Source organism: Arvicola amphibius, chromosome 15, assembly GCF_903992535.2.
Source record: "Arvicola amphibius chromosome 15, mArvAmp1.2, whole genome shotgun sequence".
Classification (NCBI taxonomy): Eukaryota; Metazoa; Chordata; class Mammalia; order Rodentia; family Cricetidae; genus Arvicola; species Arvicola amphibius.
This window is the reverse complement of record NC_052061.1, coordinates 50862402-50884748: the sequence shown is the minus strand read 5'-3', so window position 1 is coordinate 50884748 and position 22347 is coordinate 50862402. Positions and strand designations below refer to the sequence as shown.

The window sequence follows — 22347 nt, the reverse complement described above, 5'->3', positions numbered from 1 at the left end:
GTCTGACTCTGACATCTCTAAGTAGAATTAGATTAAAAACAAGAAGGCCGCGTAGAGAGGTAAACAGCCGACGTCGCAGAAACCCAATAATAGCAACCATCTAAGAAACTGTCGGGGCCAGCGGCTCAGCAGGATAAGATACTTGCAGCTACAACTGACAACTTGAGTCTGATCCTAGCAACCCGCATGATGGAATAAGAGAACTTTACTCCTAAAACTTGTCCTCTGACCTCCAGAAACACATTGTGGATTGTATATGGCCACTTACGTACATACACTAAACACATAAACTGTTAAACAATTACAATTGTTGGACTATGGGGACAACCTTAATAGCTACAAATAAGTAAATGTAGAAGACTTGTAACAAACACCCCAAGTTTGTTATTGTCCCCTAAGAATATTCCTGCTCTTATCAACAGTTAAAATGTGTACCTATTCTAGCAAAAGGAAGCCTAAGAACTCTCCGATCCTACTTGTACTTACTGACTTTTGGGGAGAAGAAGTTCTTAGGGACCAAACCCAGGCCTTAGGCACGTTCAAGAGGCTAAATGAGCCACACACCCAGCCCTCTTCTTGTGTTTACATTAATTTATGCATTTCAAAAAATATTTTTTTCCTTTGGTCCTTGGGGGCTGAACCCAAGACTTTATATAATCCACCCATGCACTCTACTACTGAATTACATCCCCAGCTTAAAACGATTTTTTTTTTAAATTTTTGCTTTTGAGAAGGATCTCATGTGGTCAGCGTGGCCTCTGCATAGCCAAGGATAACTCCCGCCTCCATCTCCCAAGTGCTTGGCATTCATTAGAGGTTTATGCCAGCGTGCCTCGCTTTACAGCTCTCTACATTTCTAGACATTTCCGAGCTGCTTTGCTTGGGATTTTATTCAAAGGGCAGAGTTAATAAGCCCTGTTTCTGTGTTCCCCTTGCATGCAAACAGCCCCTGTCCTGCGGACATTTCAAATTCTGGTTTGTTGTTTGTCTGAGTGGCTACACTCAAATAAATACGTGCCGTGTTATACTATGATAGATGCTTGTGCCTAAGGTAGTCCTGCTGTCTGTGTGGGAGGCAGGGTGACAGTGCCCACCTCTGTAGCCCTGGCTCATGTGGACTCACCATGTAGAGTAGGCTGGTCCTGAACTTGCAGAGATCTCCTTCTCCCTCTCCATTGCTCTAGTTAGAGGTCAGCCTCTTTATTCTTACTACAAATGACAGATGGAAACAAAAGTCTCTGATTTGCTGTGTATGTATGTAAGCATGTATGTGTATGTTTGTATGTATGTATATGTATGTATGTGTGTGTTTGAGAAAGGGTCTCTCTGCCCTGGAAATCACTATGTAGACCAGAATGTCCTCAAACTCACAGTGATCCTCTTGCCTCTGAGTGCTGGCATTAAAGGCGTTTGCTACCACGCCAGGCTCTGAGAGGTTTTAAGGTTTCATAAAAAAACAAACACAAACAAGTGTGTTCATCTCAAATCCCAAGACTGTGGACAAACAGAATCAAGACACTGAGCCGGCTTAGCTGGTCCATGCTAATCACCTTACCATTGAGGCGGACGAGACAGGAGAGTCAGTTCTGTTTGAGGACTACCGGGCTGCGTCTCAAAACAACAAAGAAAGACCGTATTAATCCTCACAATACTGATACTATTATTGCAGATTCTAAAGCGAGATTTTAACATCGTGTACAGAGTCGTCCACGTAATAACGCTCTTGAGAGCTTCAGGCCTGAATGCGGATCTGGAACCGAGCCCTGAGTACCTTACTTAACCCGGGAGGTCTCGAACCGGAACCGGGAGAAATCTCAGAGTTTAAGGACGCCAGAAAACCAAAATCAAACAAAGCAAAACCAGAACCTGGCCGGGGGTTTCAGGAGTCGGTTCCTGAGCGGGCTGCCCGGGGAAGGGGGGGGGGGGGCTTTGTTGTGCCCTCCGTGGCCTCCGGGGAGCGGCAGACCGGGAGCGCGCAGCGGCAGGCCCGGAGCTCGGAGCGGCCCAGCGGGCTGCCTGAGCTTCCGTTTCCTCCTCCGCGATACCAAGGTGGCCAGGGCGACCGCGCAGCAGCCCCGAGCGCTGCCCGCGGGCCCCGACAGGCAGGTGGAGGCGCGCGCGCGCGCGCTGAGGCGGCGACGCGCACCTCGGGCGGAGCCGCGAGGCGGAGGGGCGGGCGGAGGAAGCGGCGCGCCCGCCCGCTAGGCCCGGCCCGCCGCGTGCGCGCGGCCCCCGCCCTCTCCGCCCGCGCGCCGGGTCGCCGGGGCCGTGGTGTACGTGCAGCGCGCGCGGAGCGAGTGGCGCCCGCAGGCCCGCGCCCTGCCCGCCCGCTCCGACGCAGCCGGCTGGGCCCGCCCGCCCAGGGCGCCGTGCGCCGCGCAGGCCGCGCTCTCTCCGGCGCGATGCGGCGCTAGGCGGCCCCGGGCGAGGCAGGCGAGGCCAGGGCGCGCGCGGCCTCCCGCAGCGGGCGGCGGCCCCGGGCGGGCGCCCCGACGGCCCCGCCGCCGCCCCGCGCCCGGCCCGCGGCCCGCCCTGACGCGGCCATGGCCAGTGACAGCGGCGGGCCCGGCGTGCTGAGCGCCAGCGAGCGCGACCGGCAGTACTGCGAGCTGTGCGGGAAGATGGAGAACCTGCTGCGCTGTGGCCGCTGCCGCAACTCCTTCTACTGCTGTAAGGAACACCAGCGCCAGGACTGGAAGAAGCACAAGCTCGTGTGCCAGGGCGGCGAGGCCCCCAGCGCGCAGCCCGCGCCGGCGCAGCCCCGCGTCGCGCCCCCGCCCGGTGGGGCCCCCGGAGCCGCGCGCGCCGGCGGGGCGGCCCGGCGTGGGGACCGCGCGGCGGCCTCGCGCGCACCGGGCCCCGAGGACTCGGCACAGGCCCGAAGTGGCCCCGGCCCGGCAGAGCCCAACTCCGAGGATCCTCCGGCTAGCAGGTCTCCGGGCCCGGAGCGTGCCAGTCTGTGCCCAGCAGGCGGCAGCCCCGGGGAGGCGCTGAGTCCCAGCGGTGGGCTACGGCCCAACGGGCAGACCAAACCCCTGCCCGCGCTGAAGCTGGCGCTGGAGTACATCGTGCCGTGCATGAACAAGCACGGCATCTGTGTGGTGGACGACTTCCTGGGCAGGGAGACCGGGCAGCAGATCGGCGACGAGGTGCGCGCCCTACACGACACCGGCAAGTTCACGGACGGGCAGCTGGTCAGCCAGAAGAGTGACTCTTCCAAGGACATCCGGGGGGACCAGATAACCTGGATCGAGGGCAAGGAGCCCGGCTGCGAGACCATCGGCCTGCTCATGAGCAGCATGGACGACCTGATCCGCCACTGCAGCGGGAAGCTGGGCAACTACAGGATAAACGGCCGAACGAAAGTAAGTGTCTGGGGCTGACGCCCGAAGGAGGGTCTGTGAGGACCACCCCTCCGCCCTCGCAGACCTGGGGCGGGCGCTCTGCCTTAGCGTGGTTGCTTTTGTCCCTCTTAGCCCTACTGCAGACCCCGCTGGAGCCCTGGTCACTCCTGAGGGCCCCTGGGATACCGGCTACAGCGGGTCTGGGTGGTGCATCTTGCCTGGGTGCCCAAGCTAGTTGAAAGCCCCGCGGTTTTCAGCGCGCACCGTGTGTGTTTAGCTGGGAGCCTTGTCAGCCGCCCCCAGAAAGGCCCATTTAAAAGCCTGTGGTCGGAAGACTCCCTGTATTCAGGAAAAGCTTGGCGGCCTGCTCCCTCTCCCCTTTGTAGCTTTATCTTGTTGGCTGTCCCTACTGTATTGAAACCCACTACCAAACCGGGAAAGAGGTGTTTCCGTTCCCAGGGCTCATAGTAGGTAGTTTATGCTCAGAGCACAGGTCCCCTCTATTCCCTTTGTTAATGTGATCCTTCTGTTGAAAAAGAGCTGTTTTTGTGGCTTTCTGGTTTTAAAAAAAAATTTTTTTTTTAACAAAACTCATACGGGATTAGAAGTCGGAGGGCTCCTTTTAATCTTATGTTTGGTGGGGTTTGTTTTATTCCTTTTACTGTGGCAGTTCCTTCCAAGCTGCTCCTCCCTCCCTCCTGTGGCAGACAGCGGCTCTCCTCCACTTTTCCTTCCCAGATCTGAAGATTTTCTTTGATTCACTCCCCAGTGCCAACCTGATCCACCCCTCGCACGACAGTCAGTTTGAGTTTTGAGAGGTTTTGGAAAGCCCTGACACACAAAGTTTCTACACACAGGCCCTTCCCAGTAGTTATTTCTTGTGCAGGTTTTGAATTATGTTGACAGCCGTATGGGACTGTCAGACTGACCGTGTATGGGAGGGGAAAATACAGTGGCTGTAAGGAGCAGGCTGGTTACCAGTTTTCCAGGTCAGTTCTGGATGGGGGCACCTGTCTTCATATCGGGTGAGAGCGCAAGGAAAAATTTGCTGAAGATTAAGTTTCATTCAGTCGATAGAGTGCTTGTCCTGCATGCAGAAAACCCCGAGTTTGGTCCCCAGCAACATGTAAGCCGTGCCCGTACTTCAGTGACCCCAGTTCTCTGGAGCTGAAGGCAGAAAGATCACAAGTTTGAGGTCAGCTTCTGCTCCATCTCCAGTTTGAGGTCAGCCTGGGGTGCGTGAGATCTGTCTCTGAAAGTACAATCAAATAAAGCCGGGAAGGGCATGGAAGTCTGATTAGAACTCAGTCTAAGGCTTCTTGTGAGATTTTCACTTATTTTTAAAAAGAAAGGCTGTCCTGGTTCACGTCTGAATGTCCCCGTCTCTCCAAGAAAGAGCTAACTGTGGGGGGAACAGTCTGGAATAAGTTTGAGTGAGAGGCGCAAGGAAGGTGGTTACCCCTGTCTGTCTGGACCAGCTTACCTTAGTTGAGGTAGTAGCGAGCTTCTTCCCTCCTGCTGCCCTTCTTCCTGCTCTTAGGGAAGAGCCAACAGACAGCCTGGCTCTGAGGGCAGTGGCCGTCTTGGGAAGCTGTTGGATCATAGGCACCCTCTTTCCTCAGGGATTGAAGTAGCCGAAGGAAACAGTGCTAATTTAAGTCACTGGAGGTGACTGGAGGTCTTATCAGGGGAGCAAGGACTAGCCTCGTAGCAGGAGGCTAGGTTTGCACTCAGAATTTGAGCTAACACTTTCTTTATTTCAGGGATGTGATTTCAGGGTCTGTGAAAGATCTGAAGGACTTCCTTTCATGGAACCTCACGTTTTAAAAATTACATTTTATTACTTATTGTGCATGCGTGTGTGGTGCAGGCTAGAGGAAGGCTTTCTAGAATTGATTCTCTTTCTACCAAGTGGGTCCTGGGGATGAAACTTACTATATCAGACTTGGCGCAAGTACCTGTACCTGCCGAGCTATCTTACCAGCCCACTATTGAACTTATTGGCTGAAAAATTATGGGTAATCATGTTTGAACCTGTAATTTAAGTATTTCTTTTAAAAAGGTACTGCTTTTGAGCATGAGGACACCAATTGCACGCTCCTCCCAAATAGTCAGCAAATAGGCTGCAGACTGGGCTGTGCATAGACACTGTCACAGAGCAGTGCTGGGCAAGGAGTAGCATCCCTGACTTCCATCTGGGGTAAGGGTCGGATCATACTAGGCCAGGGCCCACCACTCTCAAGCCAGACTTTGGAGCCTGTTTTTCCTGCCGCACTAGATGTAGGGAGACACCAGGTGAGAATGTGTTTTTCCTCACTGAGTGTATGGCTGGAACTTCAGTTCTGATAGACATTTCTGTTGTTGATGGTGAGGGTCCGGCTGTGTGAACTTTTGGCTGTACAGTGTTTGCTTCATACGCTTCAAAGCGGCTGTGTGTTTACCACTGAGTCATGCTCTTAGGGGTGGTCAGAATGGGGCTGTAGCGTTCGATTGCTTTCGGGAATATCTTTGTATTTGTGCGGTGAGAGTGGCGTTGAGCGTCCTTCCCGTATGTGTCTCTCACTTTGGCTTTTGAAGCGGTAGCACCTGTCAGTGCCTGGTCCCCACCTCTAGGTTAGAAGAACGCGAGGTCACAGATACACTTCTCTCAATGGAAGTTCTGTAAGATAACTGATTTTTTTTTAAAAAAAATTATGTGTATGAGTGTTTTGCCTGCCTGCATGTTTGTCTATGCGCTGCATACATTCGGTGCCAATGGAGGCCAGAAGGGGGCGTTGGACCCTTGGGAGTGGAATTACTGATGACTGTTGTCCACTGTGTTGGTGCTGGAAATTGAGCCCGGGTCTTCTAGAAGAGCAGCCAGTGAGCACTCTTAGTCACCGAGCCATCTCTCCAACTCCTAGATACCAGGCTTTAAGTCAGGTCTTCCACTAAAGCTCCGGGTTTCCTGTCACTTACAGAATCTACATGTATGTCAGGACATGGACATAACGTTGTGAGACTTGCCAAATTGACTTCCCCAGTGTTTGCCTCAGACATGCGCATCTGGCCACTGCTTATCCACCCTCTTGAAAAGAGGAACCCCCAAGGGAAGATGAAGTAATCCAGGAGAAAACCAGAAACGTGATTGTTGCCACTGATGTCACCCAGCTCTCCTCTCCTCTCTTCTCTCTGGGATCCTCACCCTTCTCTTGCCCTTAAGCTTCCCTTTAACCTCTTACCCTTTCTCACATCCTTCCTTCCATCAGGAAAGCTCGCGGTGACGTCAGCAGCAAGGAGCCACAGTCTTCCCCTTGTACAGAGCAATGTGTGAGCACTATCGGGAGCCACAGGCGCTTTCACTGGGTAGAGAGAAGTGGTGGAGAGGAATGGGACCCGCGGGAGCACCGTGCTCACCTGCTGCCTTTTCTCTGGAGGAAAATGGTCCTCATTGAGATTATTGCAGCACCAGGTGTCAGGGCACACCAGGTCTTAAAACCTGGCACTTGGAAGGCAGAGACAGTTGGATCTCTGTGAGCTCAAGGCCAGCCAGAGCTACAGAGTGAGACCTTGTCTCGAAAAGGAAAGAAAGGGCTGAGGCAGGAGAATAGTGAGCCTGAGACTAGCCTGGGTTGCATAGAGATACCTGTGTCTGAGAAAACACAAAATGAACCACTAAAAAGTAGAACTGCTAGAATTGAAATGTGTGTAATATTTTTAAATTTAATTCCAAATTTCCCACATTCATTTAAGAACATACATAAGGAAGAGCTGTTAGGGATGCAGATCAGGGCTGGTGCACCTGCCTGGCTTGCGCAAGGCAGCCAGCTCCAACCCCAGCACTGCAACGGGAGAGAGAGAGGAAGAGTAATAGGATGAGAGGAACAAGCACCTTCTACTGCTCAGATTCTTCGGGTGCTGCCGTTAATTAGGCAGCTCTGGGAGGCTTTTAGAGCAGAGAATAGGATGAGGGCGATCCTGCTGCTTTATTGCAGTGACCCGAGAGATAGGTGCAATCCTCTTAGATGAGGAAACCCTGCAGTGAGAGGCAAATGCAAGCCTGCCCTGTGCTGCACTGGTTTCAGACTAAAGCCTCCTGACCTGTGAGAAGTCAATCTCCTGTTTGTAAGTTTAAAAAGAACAGAACCAGACAGCGTCTGTCCCTTGTCTGTCCCTTGCTGTTTTGGCTTTCCCTCTTGAACAGCGATTCTCAACCTTCCCAGTCTGTGACCCTTTAACACCGTTCTTCCCCCCAGCCATGAAGCTATTTTGTTGCTACTTCATAACCGTAATTTTGCTACTGTTAATGAATCGTAAATATCTGGTATGCAGGAGATCTGGTGTGGGACCCCAGGTTGAGAACTGCTGTCCTCGGACATAGAAATGGGAGCAGCCTGCCAGCGGTTGATAGCCACATCAGCTGGTCCCTGGCAACTGCGTAGGAGATGGTCCTTAAAGAGGTTAGGAGGTTACCATGGAGTCAGGTATGATGGTGCACACCTTTCAGCACTCGGGAGGCAGAGGCAGGAGGATTTCTGTGCGTTTGCGATCATCTTGGTTAGGCCAGCCAGGACCACAGTGAGACTATGTTTCACCAAACACCTTAGTGCAGCTGAGGAAGGAAGGACAGCATGCGGGTTTCGTGTCCCTGCTGGTTCTGCTGGGACACCATGACTGGCTGTTGTTTTATGCTAGTTGCTTAGTGTCTGTGCGCCTCAGTTGGTATTGACAGTACTGCCTGCTTCTCACACTTGCTGTGAGGAATCTGTAACCTGCACACAAACAATGCACTTGTACTGGAAAGCAGTAGGCTGAACTTTTAGCTATCACTCTTCCCATGTAAAAAAAATCACCAGTTTTCCGATTCTTTCTTTTCTTAGTTTATTTGAGACAGAGTCTCACTGTGGAGCCCTTGCTGACCCGGACCTTGCTGTGTAGACCAGGTTGGCCTCTCGGACTCAGATCTAGCCCTGACCCTTTCTTTAAGAGATTACCACGTTCCCTGTCCCTCTACCTCTTGTAAGCTGGAGAAAAGAGGCTTAGGTCCTTTTTTTGACCCAACCACTCTCCTGGCATACACACACGCACATACACACATACACATAAGCATGCATGGGTGTACCTTCACACATATTCATGCACATACTCCCTCCCTCTAGAAAATAAGTTCTGGAGAGGTTACGTGACTTGCTCAGTGGAGGACTGGAGCTGTTAGACAAGCCAGCAGAAGTGGGTACAGCCCTCTCTTCTGTCCACAGTGTCCTGTGGAACTGATTTTGCTCTGTTTTTGCCATTTCTGGGGGGCACTGAACATGTGACTTCATTTTTGCTCCTTCCAAACACTTCAGCTAGTCTGATGCTCTAGCTTGACGTCCTTCCCCACCCTGTCTGTCCTGTCGCTGCTGGAGCTGTGTCTCCTGAAACAGGCTTCCCACTCCTTAGCGGACCTGTCTTCCTGCCGTCTCTTCCTGTCCTCCACCAGGCTCTTATTCGTCCATGATTTTGAAGGCTGTGCTTTTTCTGGTGTGTCTTTGAGTTGCTGTTATCATCTTGGTTGTTCTACTTAATTTTTAACTTTGGGTCTTTCGTTCTAACAGATTCTTAGATACTTTTCTTGTTCAGGGAATAAACTTCCTTAGGATGCCCAGAAAGCACTCTACACTGAGACAGGTATTGGCGTAGCGAAGACTAGCCTCAGACTTGCTCAGCAGCCCAGACTGGCTTTGAACTCCCAGTCCTGCTTCCCGGGATGCTAGGCTCCACACCTGTTCTCCTAACTGCTTTGTCCTAGCTTGTCCCATCTTCTGTTTATTCCATGCTTGGAATCACCTGGGGGTGCACAGATGCTGTTCAGATCATTTATAGTGCTATCCTCACAGCTTGTTTTTGGCTCTGCATCCGGCCACCCAATTCTCCTTGCAAGGTAAGCCCACCAAAGATCACTACACAGACACCCTTAAGACCAAAAGGCAAGTCTTTATTGCCAGCCAGCAGCTGCACAAGGAATTCTCCCAAATCACGCAGCTCTGAGCCTTACAGTTCCTTCTGTTTCACACACAGAAACCACATCCTGGTTGTCAGCTTCAGTTTAGCAAGGAGTGGAACTTCAGAAGCCAGAGTGCAGGGTCAGTACGTTTAGAGCTTTGTCCCCACTGTGGCAGGTGTTGGGGTCTGTGTGCTGGGTCTTAGGGTCAGAATGGTGCCCCTGACATGGCAGCAGTCTTGCTAAAGTCTGGGGGCCTGTTGCGTTCTAAAAGGAAACAGAACACTTGACAGAGGCCTCACCAGAGTCTTCCCCACCAGTTTATTTCATGTCACATTTCCTGACTGAAACTTGACCTCGCCGGTTCACACAGCTGAGGGATGTCCTGGGTGCTGCGTGAGTGCTTGTGTGAGAAGGACCGACACCGGCCCCACACCTTGCTCTGGCAAGTTCTGCTCTTCACTGACAGTGGGGAAGGCTTGGTTCCTGGCCACAGAGAAGCTTCCAAGAGCCTAAAGCCCCCATCTTCCTAACTAATCATGGGCGCACTTCCTCCCCTGCACCCTGTTTTGTTGCTAATATAATTGAGTTATGCTGTGCCAGTTAATGCTAGCTCACCTGTAGGTGTGTGCCTATGGTGTTATGTCATTCATGGTCCTCCTCCGTTATCCCTATTTAGTCTCTTTCTGGATAGAGATGGGGCCTTGAGCAGCAGCTCCTCTGGCTTCAGCCCTCCCCCACCCCCAGTGCTGGGGGTTCCGGGTGAGTACTGCCATTACTCTTCCTCCTTCTTCCTCTGGTCTGTACTCTTGCTCAGGGTGACCGCAAGCTTTAGCAAGCACAGGTTCTGGGGTTTGCTGGTTTCAAACTCTTACTGTCCGTGGTTGCTCAGGGTTTTAGCCATATTCTGTACCATGGAAAGTGTCACCACCTTCCTGCTATGTACTTCAGGGGTACTATATTACCTCAGAAGTGGGTGCGACCTGGACGGCGGCCTGCCAGCACCCCGACTCTTCAGACGCACCTGCAGCAGTAGCCACGGCTTCATCTGGAGGATCTGCAGACTCCCAGATCAGTGTCCCATATTGACAGTTGACTGACTGGACAGGGAAGAGAGAACCCCACCTGCATTTTCGGAAAGCTTGGCAAAGTCAGTGTGATTCATACCGATCGCCCCTGTGTTAGAGGGCTGAGGACTGGCAGGGCGAGGTAGTGCCTAGGGTGGATGGAGGAACAGGTTTAAAGGATTCTGTGTATGACCTCTATGTTTACATACCATCTGCCTACACACAAAGTAATACTCTTTGTCTGCCCGTGTGGGCCCCAGCTGTTGGAGGGAAAGCTCTGAGCTGGAGTTGGGTGGACATACAGGAGCAGGACGCTGGCTGTCCATAGACGAGGAGAGGTTTGCCCAGAGGAGCATTTCAGAGGCAGGACCTCCCTTTCCTCTGTCAGTCACGAAGTTTTTACTTGTTTTAAAAGAGTCTCCTGGTTGGTGTGGCTTACTTGGCAGAGTGCTTGCCCAGCATTCACAGAGCCAGGGGTTCCATCCCCACATAAACTGAGTGTAGTGGCTGTGTCAGCTGTCCCAGCACTTGGGAGGAGGAAGCTGGAGGGCAAGGAGCTCAAGGCCAGCCTAGGCTGCCGACCCACCTCTCTACCACTTTCATTTTCCTGATCAAACCCAGCTTCATGCCTGCCCTGGAGAATTCCGAAGGTCTCACCCTTTTCCGTGTCTTTCCCTTCTGGTCGCTTCTGACTCCTCCTGCCTATGAAAAGAACATTTCATTGCCTGCCACGTGCTTTCTCTGTGGCCTCCATTGTCCCTTCCCTCTGGGCTTCCCCAGCTCTTGCCATGTGGAGGTGATGCGGTGTCCTACAGCTTGCTTCTTGCTCTGCTGTGGCCCTGACAGCGCCTGTCACTGATGACACCCTCACAGCAGGAAGCCACGGGGGACGGGGGGGGGGGGGGGGGGGGAGGGCGCACAACACCTTGTCTTATCAAGTGAGTGTTCCCATCTGCTTGTGTCACAGACTCAGAGAATGTTAGGTCTGAACTTCTTCCTGGACGCCCTAATTGAGATTTTAATCATTTTATATCCTCTATACACTATTGTACTGTTGTTTTGCATTTTGTTTTATGATTTCTTTGCCATGCACAACCTATCGTAAGTCAACCCGGCACAGAGGTTAAACTGCTTGCTCTGCAGGTAAAGGGACAGGCATTCCCACCTGACCCTACATACTTTTCATATGACGTGGTAGTCTGCCTGTAATCCCAGCTTCAGAAGGCACAGGCAGGATTGGATGCGGGCTGGCTAAAGAGACTAGCTGTTTAGGTGAGCTCTGGGTTTAACTGAGAGATGCCGCACTCAAGGATAGACTGGGAGGACGATGAGGAAGACTCCTGACACCTGCCTCAGACCTGTGCATACACACATGTGCCTATGCACACCTGAATACAAATATACACATGCACAGATAATGAAAATGGCTGCCAATGCTTATAAAAACCTTACATAAAGCTTTGGGTGCATTTGCATATGTCTGATCTTTGATATCAGGACACAGTGTTGTCATCCAGAGTTCATGCCTGAGAACTGCACAATTGGGTGCACCCTCCTGGGGGCGGGGCAGCAGACCTCTCCTTGAGTTTGAAGTAAGTTTATCACCAGTGTCGGGTTGCATGCAAGGCTATCCTGGGACGTGTGACCATGGACCCCAGGTTGGACATACTCGGAGGATGTGATTGGGTTCCTTGTGTTGATTGTTACGGATTGTGAAAACTATGCCATCTCATCATGGCTCCTCACTCCCCAGCACAACCAGTGAATCCCGTCTCTGGTGGGCCTCCATCCTGATCCTGCCCCAGCCATTTAGACTGTACACCTCTAGTGTCTGGACTAAGTCTCCTCCACACATGTGTGCTTCCCCATCCCAAACCAATTCACATCTCCACTAATCTTTTGGAAAAACCACAAAAAAAAACAACCGGTCTACTCCAGGGCTGGAGAGATGATGGCTCAGTGGGTCAGAGTGCAGGCATGAAGACCCGAGTTTGACTCCCGAGCACCTCTGTAAAATGCTGAGTGTGGCCACATACACCTGTTATGGGGGCAGAAACGGAAGAATTACTTGGGTTACTGCCAGGAGACCCCTCTTCAAGGCACTAAGATGGAGGGTGATCCAGCAGGATACCTGACATCTTCCTCTAGCCTTTGCATGTGCATACTCAGCCACGTGCACACTCGAATGCATGCACATACCACACACACACTGTCCTTCATGTCCACTGTGGTAGTGCACACCCAGAATCATAGCACGTGGGAGGTGGAGACTTCTGGAAGGGTCAGGGTCATCCCCATTGCATAGGGCGTTCAGGGTCAGTCTGAGACCTCACAGGCTTAGTGCAGAGCACCTGTGATGTCACCCTGGTCTGAGCAGAACCCACCACGCCTGTGTTTTCAGTGTGTGACGCGTGCTAGCACTTAGTGACTGACCTTGCTCTCCCTGCCTGTTCCTCTCCTCCCTGCACCACCTGCCGAATCTGTCTCAGTCCATAGGAGCCATTTCCCTCTCGGGTCTGTGGGTCTTCTTTCCTGTTGTAGTCAGCCCCCCTCTCTGCTTACTATGTTGTTCCTGACCCCTAATTTTCCAGATAAAAATAGCCCAGGCCAGCCTGGCCTTAAACTATTTTTAACTCCCAAGTACTGGGAGAAAGGTCTGCTTTGAAGATGAAATGAAGTTCTGTGCCAGTCCCTGTGATAGGAGCCAGGCAGGGTTCTGATGACCTGTCCCCTGCATAGGGGTGGCCTCTGTGCCTGCCGCCTCGCCCCACCCACCAGTGCCTGAGAATCTTCAGGAAATGCCCACGTCCCCAAGTTAGCAGTTTGTAAGGTGTGGTGTTGAAAGTGACCTCTTGGACATAGGCCTTCAAGGTGACCCACAAGAGAAGGCCCTGTGGCCAGCATATGGTTAGAGTTAGCATCCCCTCCAGCTGATGCATGGAAAACTGTAGAACACAACTTTAAACTCCAGGCATCACTGTAGTGTTGGTATGCACTTAGAGCTGTCACAGACTCCATCTCAGCCATGTTCAAGGCCAGTTGAAGCGTTTAACACGGGGCTGGAGAGACACTTAGGAGTTAGGAGTTTTGATGATCCTTCAAAGGATCTGCTGTGATTCAGCACAGCATCCGTGCTGTGCAGCTCACAACAGTCTGCAGCTCCAGCTCCAGGGCATCCGGCATCCCTCTGTCCTCATAAAAGGGTTTATTTAATAAAAGAGGGCATGTCCTTAACCCAGGCACGAAGTGACTCTCTCAGGGTCAGGAAGCCTTGTGGTTCTGGGCACATGTTCTTGATTCCGATGTTAAATTGGCTCCAGAAGCAGCTGATGGAGCTAAGTCTGACAGGCAGGCGTGGCAGAGACCCAGTTGGCCATTTACTTCAGTTTGACTTTGATAAATATTCAAACTTTTTTACCTTTATATTTCAGCCGTCACGGCTGGGAAGATGATCCAGTGGTCCACGGTTGCTCCTGCAGAGAGCCTGTGTCCAATTCCCAGCACCCACATGGCAACTCACACTGCCTGTGACTCCAGGTTCGGAGGATCTGCCACCCTTTTCTGGCACCATGAGATGAGGCATACATATGGTGCACATACATGTATATGCCCACAAAACACTCAAACATAATCACTAAATAATACTTTTTAAAAAGTTCCATATCTTAATTTGCTTAATTTTGGCTTGTAGACTACATGCATTCTCTGAGTACAGAGTCAGTGAGTCAGGTGGCCCCAGAGCTAGTCCCTACCACCTGTCATTTATATGCCAGGAGCAATGGCACCTGGGCAGGGTCTCACTGTGCAACTTGCACTAGTCTTGAACTCACATCCACCTTTGTGCCTCCGGCCCTTGAGTGCTGGCATTACTGATATGGACTGCCATGCCTGGTGTAAACTTGAATAAAGGTGTGTCTGGAGACCCTGCTGATGACCAAATGCTATCCTCAAATCCTGTGTGAAGGTTGGCTACGGTAGCTCTATAGGCTGGCTCCTAACTTTGAGTGTGGACCCTGTAGGTGTCTGATGGAAATTGTCAACCTCTTCTCTAAGTGATTGTGTATAGTTCACAGCTCGTGTTGACCCCGTGTTAAGTCCTCCTTATAGGAGCTGGAGAGATGGTTCAATGGTCAGGGCACTTGCCACCACGCCTAAGGACCGGAGTTTGATCCCCAGGCCCCACATGGTGGACAGACAGGTTGTCTTCTGACTTTCACATACATGCCACGGTGTGTGGTCTGCATCACACACAGACACAAAATAAATGTAATTTTTTTTAAGTTCCTGTTATAAGGGTATCCCAAGGGACAGAGCCCCTAGACTGCCCAGGCTGGCCTGGGACCTGTAGCTCTCTTTCTTTAGCTCCCAAGTATCTGGGATTACAGACATGCCCACTCATGCTTATTGAGCTGCCTTTCCAGGTGTCTTTCTCATTGTGTGTTGTGGTTCCCCCACGAGGGCAGGCGTGTGAATTAAGAGAGACTCATCTATGCATGTATGTAGGCTTCAGAAGTTGTTGGCTTTGTACAGTCTCCTCACAGAAGAGGAGACTCTTCTCTGTGTATGCCAGTACAGAGCTGTGACTTGGGGTGTCTGACCAGGGCATACCTTTGCATAAGCATCACTAGGCCGGTCCTTGCTTTGGAATCCAGATACGCAGTTTTACCATAAAGGATGCAGTCACTTGATTACTAGGAATGGGTGCTGGGTGGCCATTGCTCCTTTTCCTCTGCCTGTTTGCTCTTCTCCCTCCTCACGGCATATGTGCAAGTATGTTTTACTTTTGATTCTGCCTGTAACTGGCATCGCAGGACAATTGGTCTGAATTTTTAAGGATACGTGTGCCTGAGCTGGGTCACCCTTACTAACAGAAACAAAACCTGGGTTCATGTCATTTTGTTCTGCTTATGTTAAAGGTAGTTCCTGTGATTGCTGGCTTCAAAGCATCCCTTGATGTTTTGGTGGAAAGGTCTTTATAACATGTAAGGATGATTTGGTGTGTGTGGGGGGGGGTGGTTTCCAGAGACTGTTTCAGTGTTGCACGGTGTGGAAGGTGTTCAGCCCTGCAAATGTTTCTTCGTGTTGGAATTGTCTGGGAAAGGGAAGGTGACTGCTGATGGAAGCCAGTGATGGGCCGAGGCCCTGGTGGTTCCCGTTTAATCCTCCGGCTCCCTGGCTACTGGCCCAGGAGCTCCATCGGTGAATTGGGAGCAATATGAACCTAACACACAAAAGGGTAAAGGAGCCGCTGTCTTAAGGAGCTCTGAGAGAGGTGCCTGGGACTTCGGTGGGATTTTCTCAAGCTGTGGCTCCTAGTCTGGGTGGCAGTGGCTTGCTAGCTACAGAGCAGTTTTCATCTGTCCATGTTAAAGACAGGGTCTTCACCGGGACCTGAACTTGCTTGCCATTAGGCTAGCCTGGCTGGCCAGTGAGCCCAAGAGTCCACCTGTGCAAGCACAGCGTCTTTTTATGCCGGTGTTGGGGAATGAACTTAGGTCCTCATGCCTACATGGCAGTCACTTTACCAACTGAGCTACTTCAGGATTCTTGGTCAGCTTTTACTCGGACTTAGAGCCTTCTGTTTAACTAAAGCCTATCTGTTGTTGCTTGGGCCGTTGGCGCACAGCCTGGGCCTGGTGAGAGGAAAGCTGATCTGTGGCTAAGGGCATCGCGTTCTCACCACACAGCCTTTACGTCACGGTTGCTGAATGACTCCGGCCAAGAGCACTGGATCGGGGATCCATACACATCTTACTGACAATGGAGAATCTCAGTGACTAGGACTGCATTAAAAACTGACTGTTGCGGGTATTACATTTGAAAGCTATAGTGTGTGTGTGTGTGTGTGGGGGGGGGTCAGATCTCACCCAGATGAACTGCTCTGGTCTGTGATGAATACACAGGCTTGATTGCTTTGTAATTTGTCAGTGACAGTATTTTTCACCAAAGATTTATCTTTATTTTATGAATGTTTGCCTGTATGTATGTTTGTGCATCATGGACATGCCTAGTGCCCTTGACGTCCAGAGAGGGCGTCAGATCCCTCGGAGCTTGAGTTACAGACGATTGTGAGCCACCGTGTAGGTGCAGGGAACTGGAATCAGGTGCTCTGCAAGCGCAGCAAGTGCTCTTGACCACTGAGCATCTCTCCGGCCTTTAAGATAGTTCAGATGGTGGAGACTACAGCTTCCTTAAGTTGGCTTTGTTTGTTGCTGAGGAGCAATCCCAGGGTCTTCACCTGCTAGGGCGTGGCACTGTGAGTCACCCCAGCCTGAGGACCATAAATTAATGAGGGTGCTTAGGGGTAACTGCCACGTTCCCCTCCCCCATATGACTTCTCTGTCCTAGTCACCTGCTGCTGGCTTGTCATCAGACTGTGAACTGGCATCCTCACTGTGGAATTCTCATAGGAAAACATGTATCTTGAAAAACCTGTGTTACTTTTGACTTAAGAAATTGCTTATGGGTCCAAGTTTTTGTTTGATTTGTTTTTCTTTTAAGACTTACTCTTTTTAATTATGTGTATATATGTGTAAATTGCTGGCATCCAGAGATCAGATCTCCCTGGAAGGGTACTCACTTTCAACCCTGACTGGTTTTTGTTGTTTTGTTGTTGTTGTTTTGTAGCTCAGGCTGGTCTGGACTCACTACACAGCCCAGCCTGGCCTTGAACTTGGGACGATTCTCTTGTTTATCCTCCTGAGTTCTTCACAGTGGAAACAGCAGGCCTGTACACTGTTGATTACTTGTGTATTGGAAGAATAGCTTTCCCACTGACACCGGATAAAACTGTGTTATCCATTCACAAAACCTCTTTAGTTGAAGTTCGGCTGTGTGTCCATATATGTCCTTTTCTTGTAGAAATACATGCCATTAGGTATGTATGTAAGAGTAATTGTATGATTTAATATGGCCCGAGTCTTTGTCCTCAGAGCCATTGCTTCTCAGAGTTTGGGTATTGCAAGTCTGTATTTCAGCTGTAGAAATTTTGCACATCCTGGGGAAAGGTTACTGCTTTGTGACTTTGTAAGATTTATTATTATTATTTTAAATATATTACCATGCTCTAAACTATAGGAAGCAAAAACTAAAGGAAAGGAACAGATGGGCAGATGGCTATTTGTGGCAGAAGGAGCCTTTAGTATTTATTTCTCAGTCCTTGTTAGAACAAATAGATCTCAGCCTGTCACCTGGCCTGGGTGACACAGTGCTCACTCTTTGTAACAGTGGGACACGGAGTACCATGTGTCCAGCTGTGACCCAGGTCTCAGCAAACACAGAGTACTGAGGCCATGCAGAGCATCGGTGATGGAACTTGACAATTCTAGGGATTCTTCAATAACTATGAGTCAAAGAAGATATTTCCAGATTGGTGGAATTGGAAGAGGAGCTCAGAAGTAGATGCACAGCTTCAGGAGTGTGTGTGTGTGTGTGTGTGCGCGCGCGTGTGTGTGTGCGTGCGTGCGTGCCCATGAATGTTCAGGCAGAGGTCTCCTGAAAGCTCAGGCAGGCCTCTGACTTACCATGTAGCCCAGCATGGCCCAAATTTTTTGTGGTAATTCTCCTGCCTCAGCCACCAAAGTGCTGGTATGATTGATATGAGCCACCGTGCTTGGTCCAATTGAGTTTTTCTATTTCAATTTGTGTGTGTGTGTGTGTGTGTGTGTTTTGGTCACATGTATATATGCACTACATACATGCCTGGTGTCCTCAGAGGTCAGGAGAGGCCATTGGATCCACTGGAACTGGAGTTAGTAACAGTTGTGAGCTGCCATATGGGTGCTAGGAATTGAATTCAGATCGTCTACAAGAACAATGAATGCTTTAACCACTGAGCCGTCTCTCCAGTTCAGATTATTACAGAGCCCACCACAGCAGAATAAAGAAGACACGAGAGTTGTCTGAGATGTCACACACATCCCATGTGACATCTAAATAATAGAAATGAATATTTTTTTTATAAGATACCAGTCTAGAAAGGTATGGAAGAGATGGCTCAGAAATTCTTGCAGAGGACTTGGGCTTGGTTCCTAGCACCTACACGGTGATTAAAATAGCTGTAATTCAGTTCTAGGTGATCCAGTGACCTCTTCTGACCTCTTCAGCGTGAGGCACACACACTGCACATACATATGTGCAGGCAAAGTACTCTTAAACATAAAATGAATCCTTTAAAGATCTCATTAAGAACATGAAAAAACAAATTAGGGAGAAAATATTCACACAATGTGAGGGATTTGCATGTGAGAGTTGATTAGGTACATGGGCTGGAGACATGGCTGAGTGCATGAGCAATCCTCCACAGGGAGTCCATTCCCTTCCCAGCTCTTGTCAGCGGCTCACAGTGACCTGCAGCTCCAGCTGTGTGGGATTTAATCTCCTCTTCTGGCCTCCATGGGCAACTGCACTCAAGTGCACAAACCCACACAGACACATTAAGTAGGAAATCAAACAAAATCTCCAAAACAAAACAAGAAAACCCCTAAAAACCCAGACATAAGAGAAACAACCCAACAGAGGTCTGAAAAGCTGTTTCTCGGATGGAAGTAAACACCAGTGGCTGGCATGAACAAAGCCCAGAGTTCAGCCCCTAGGACCATAAACCCGGCATCACCTACAATTTGTTACACACTTTGGAGGCAGGAGGACCAGGAAGTTGGAGCCATGGGTTCCATAAGCTCCTGCCTCTCATCTGCCTCACTGTTAGGGAAGAAGAAACCTCAGCATCCCTTTAGCCTGTGTTTGTCCCCTTTATGTCTGTAAACTCCTCTACTTGGTTATTCTCCTTTCCCTTCCTTGCTCGGATGCTTCACTTATAGAGAGGCCAGCATGCAAGCACCGGGATGAAGGGCCCAGAAAGCAAGGATGGGGAGCCATCTACTCCATAGTAGGGTGCCACAAGTATGTATGGGTTACAGGAATGCAAAATGGCATAGACACTTTAGAAAAATAGGTTGGCCGTGGCTCAGAAAGTTAAATATAAACTCATGGTGTGACCCAGGAATTCCACTGCTGGGTATCTACTAAGAGAAGGGAAAACCGTACCCACGCAAACCCAGGAGCATTTCATTCATTATGCCCCATTCGGAGCCGATAGATAGCAGCACGCTGTGCACTGGGTGCCACTGTCAGTAAAAGGATTCCTTGTTGTCCTCGATAAAGCAGGGTGACACTCCCACGGCAGCTAATAGAGGCCACACTGTTGAGGTCCTGCTGTGGGGTGTGGGTTATTCTGCTGAGGCCAGGTGCTGTCAGGGTAGCTCAGCTGTTAGACGTTGTAGGCTTGAGTTAGGAAAGCATCTACAAGTAGAATTGCTGCATTGGTGTACTCAGGCTGAGGCAGGAGGATCACATCAAGTTCAAGGTCAATCCCAGCTAATAAGTTAAAAAAACTAAAACAAGAAAAAATTGAGATGTTTGATAGGTTGAGTGATCAAAACAAGCTTTTCTCGTGTGTGTGTGTGTGTGTGTGTGTGTGTGTTTGTCTGTCCGTCCACAAGTCAGAGCTCAACATGAAATGTCTTCTCTCCTTGCTTGCCCTCCACTTCTGAGACAGGGCCTCTCATCGGCCTGGAGCTCACTGATTCAGCGGGGTCATCACTGGAGTTTGGGGTCCTGTCTCTACCCCTCCAGTGCTAGGGTTCCAGGACGAGAGCCAGGCTTTATTAACTGAGCCATATCCCTAGCCCCTCTTTTCTTTACTGAAATCATTTTAGCAAGGTCCCATCGGAATGTTGTTTAATTTAAGCAGGGACTGGTGCATTCTCAAGGAGAAGGGCAGCCATTGGCTGAGGGAGTTGGCGCGTGTGTGGATGTGATTGTTTGAACAGACCACCCCCTCCTGTCACAGGCCAGTTCAGATAGAGCAGGCGGCGCGCAGCCTCTGCAGCTGTGAAAACATCTCATAAACTCCCGGGCTGTCAAGGCCCCTGTGCGCCCAGGGCCAAAGCTCACAGCATCCTGATACTTGAGTCTGAGAAAACTGAGGCTGAGGCTGGCAAGGTGACTCAGCAGGTAAAGGCTCTTGTCACATAAGCCTGACGACCAACTTCCATCCCCAGGACCCATCGGTGGTGGGGAGAAAGAACGGAGACTCCTAAAAGTTGAGCCTAAAGCCCACACACGTGCTGCTCACTCGCCCTCTCCACCCCCTCTTTCCCTCCCTTCTCACCTCAATAAATTAAACAAAAGCAAAACCTTGGGATTTGTCATCTTCTCAGTCGAAAGGAGTTGTACAGATGCGTGGTTCCTACCTCAGGTACCCAGAATGCGTGTTCCCTCTTCTGAATGCCTCTTCAAACCACTGGGTCAGTGTTCTTCAGCACACCGACCCCATTTTAATACTTCCCCTTTCCCTAGGGTGTCTGCAGTATGGGGCACTGTCTGCCTTTACTTCCCTGTTCCTCGACCTTCTGGTGTGAACCTTCAAGTGCTGTTTGGAGACAAATCTTGTGAAACCTGCTTTTGAAAGTCGAGGCTGCTCTGAGTGGGTCTGGTCTGTCTTCTTGTCCTGCCCTCCCTCCTCAGCCACTGTGCGGCTCTTGACCCTGGAGGACGATCTGTGTGTTGTTTCAGACTCGAGCATTCGGGAGTCTGAGAATACGAAATTTGGCATCAGGCAGCTAGGATTCAGAACCCTGGCATGCTCTTGGCTCACTGTATGATGCCAGTGGGTCACCTGTCTCCGTTTCCCACTAGAGATGCAATGGCCACCATCAGGAGACGAGAGGAGCTCACCAGGGGAAAGCGCTTCACCCTCAGAGCCCTCGTGTTCCCTGTCTTTTCTTCTGTTTGTTCACAGGTTTCAGACAGCCCTGGCCTTCTGTAATCTCTGACTGTTCTTTCTCTGCTTGTTCCTTTTCTTCTCAACAGTTGCAAGTACACACCAGTGCACTGCCACCATGGCTGTCTTACTTATGTCATGTAGTGATGTCTCATGAAGACTTGGGGGGCTGAAGAGATGGCTCAGTAGCCTAGAGCACATGACTGTTCTTTTAGAAGACCCAGGTTTGAGTCCCAGCAACCATGTGATGACTCACAACTGTCTGCAAGTCTAGTTCCAGACAACCTCATATCCTCATCTAGCCTCCATGGGTACCAGGCCCACAAGTGATCCACAGACACACATACAGGCAGGACACCTATACACGTTAAATAAATAAGACATGCTTTGTCAAAGAAATAAAATAAGGAATAATAAAGGCATAAAACAGCTATAGGATAACCAGAAGATCTGGGATTCCTGGAGAAAGATGACATGGGTTTGAGCTCTAGACACACCTACTTGCTCTCTGACATTGGGTTTGCTTCTAGTTTCCAGTCTGCAAAGCCCAGAGAGGTTTCTTTTATTGCAAAATTATGGAGATGATCAGAGATGACGGGGTCTGGTTCAGGGTGGCTTCAACTAATCATGACATGGATACAATCAGATCACTCATCAATGGTGCTGGTTAGCAGTGATTATCAACTTGGCAGGATCCAGAATCACCTAAGAGACAAACATCCGTATGTGTCTGTGAGGGAATTCTCTTGGGGATTAATGGAGGCAGGAAGATGAATACTGATTGTGGGTGGCACCATCCCATGGGCTGGTGGAAGAATCAAAAGGAGGAAGTGAGCTGAGCAGCCACCTTCTTCTCCCTCTGCTTCCTCACTGTGGACACAATGTCACCATTGCTTTCCCTATATGGTACTGTGCCTCCAGACTGCAAGCCCACTTAAGCCTTTCTTCCTTGAAGTTGATTTTCTCTGGCATTTTGTCACAGCAGCAAGAAGAGTGACCTGTCTACCAGTCAGACGAGAACCCAAGGCTAGCATCACGCAGCAGCCAGCCGCAGGCAAGCTGCGGAATCCAGTGCACGATGTCTGTTATCCATGCCGTTGTCGAGCGCCTTGATCTCTTCTCTGTCTTTGTTTCATTTCCTTGGTGCAGTGGTGGGTATTGAACCCAGCACCTTGCATACAGTGGTCAAAC

At 50.4% G+C, this 22347-nt stretch overlaps 1 protein-coding gene across 2 annotated transcripts in view; it reads left to right on the top strand.

The window, feature by feature from the left end:
• The first annotated feature begins 2523 nt into the window (after window positions 1-2523).
• The window catches only part of Egln1 (egl-9 family hypoxia inducible factor 1), a 36564-nt gene continuing 16740 nt past the window's right edge, over window positions 2524-22347 (top strand). For both annotated transcript variants that reach the window (XM_038313237.2, XM_038313236.2), the window contains exon 1: window positions 2524-3365. In XM_038313237.2, coding sequence (XP_038169165.1) covers window positions 2544-3365 — 822 coding nt within the window. In that variant the 5' untranslated portion in view covers window positions 2524-2543. The remainder of the gene's footprint in view (window positions 3366-22347) is intronic.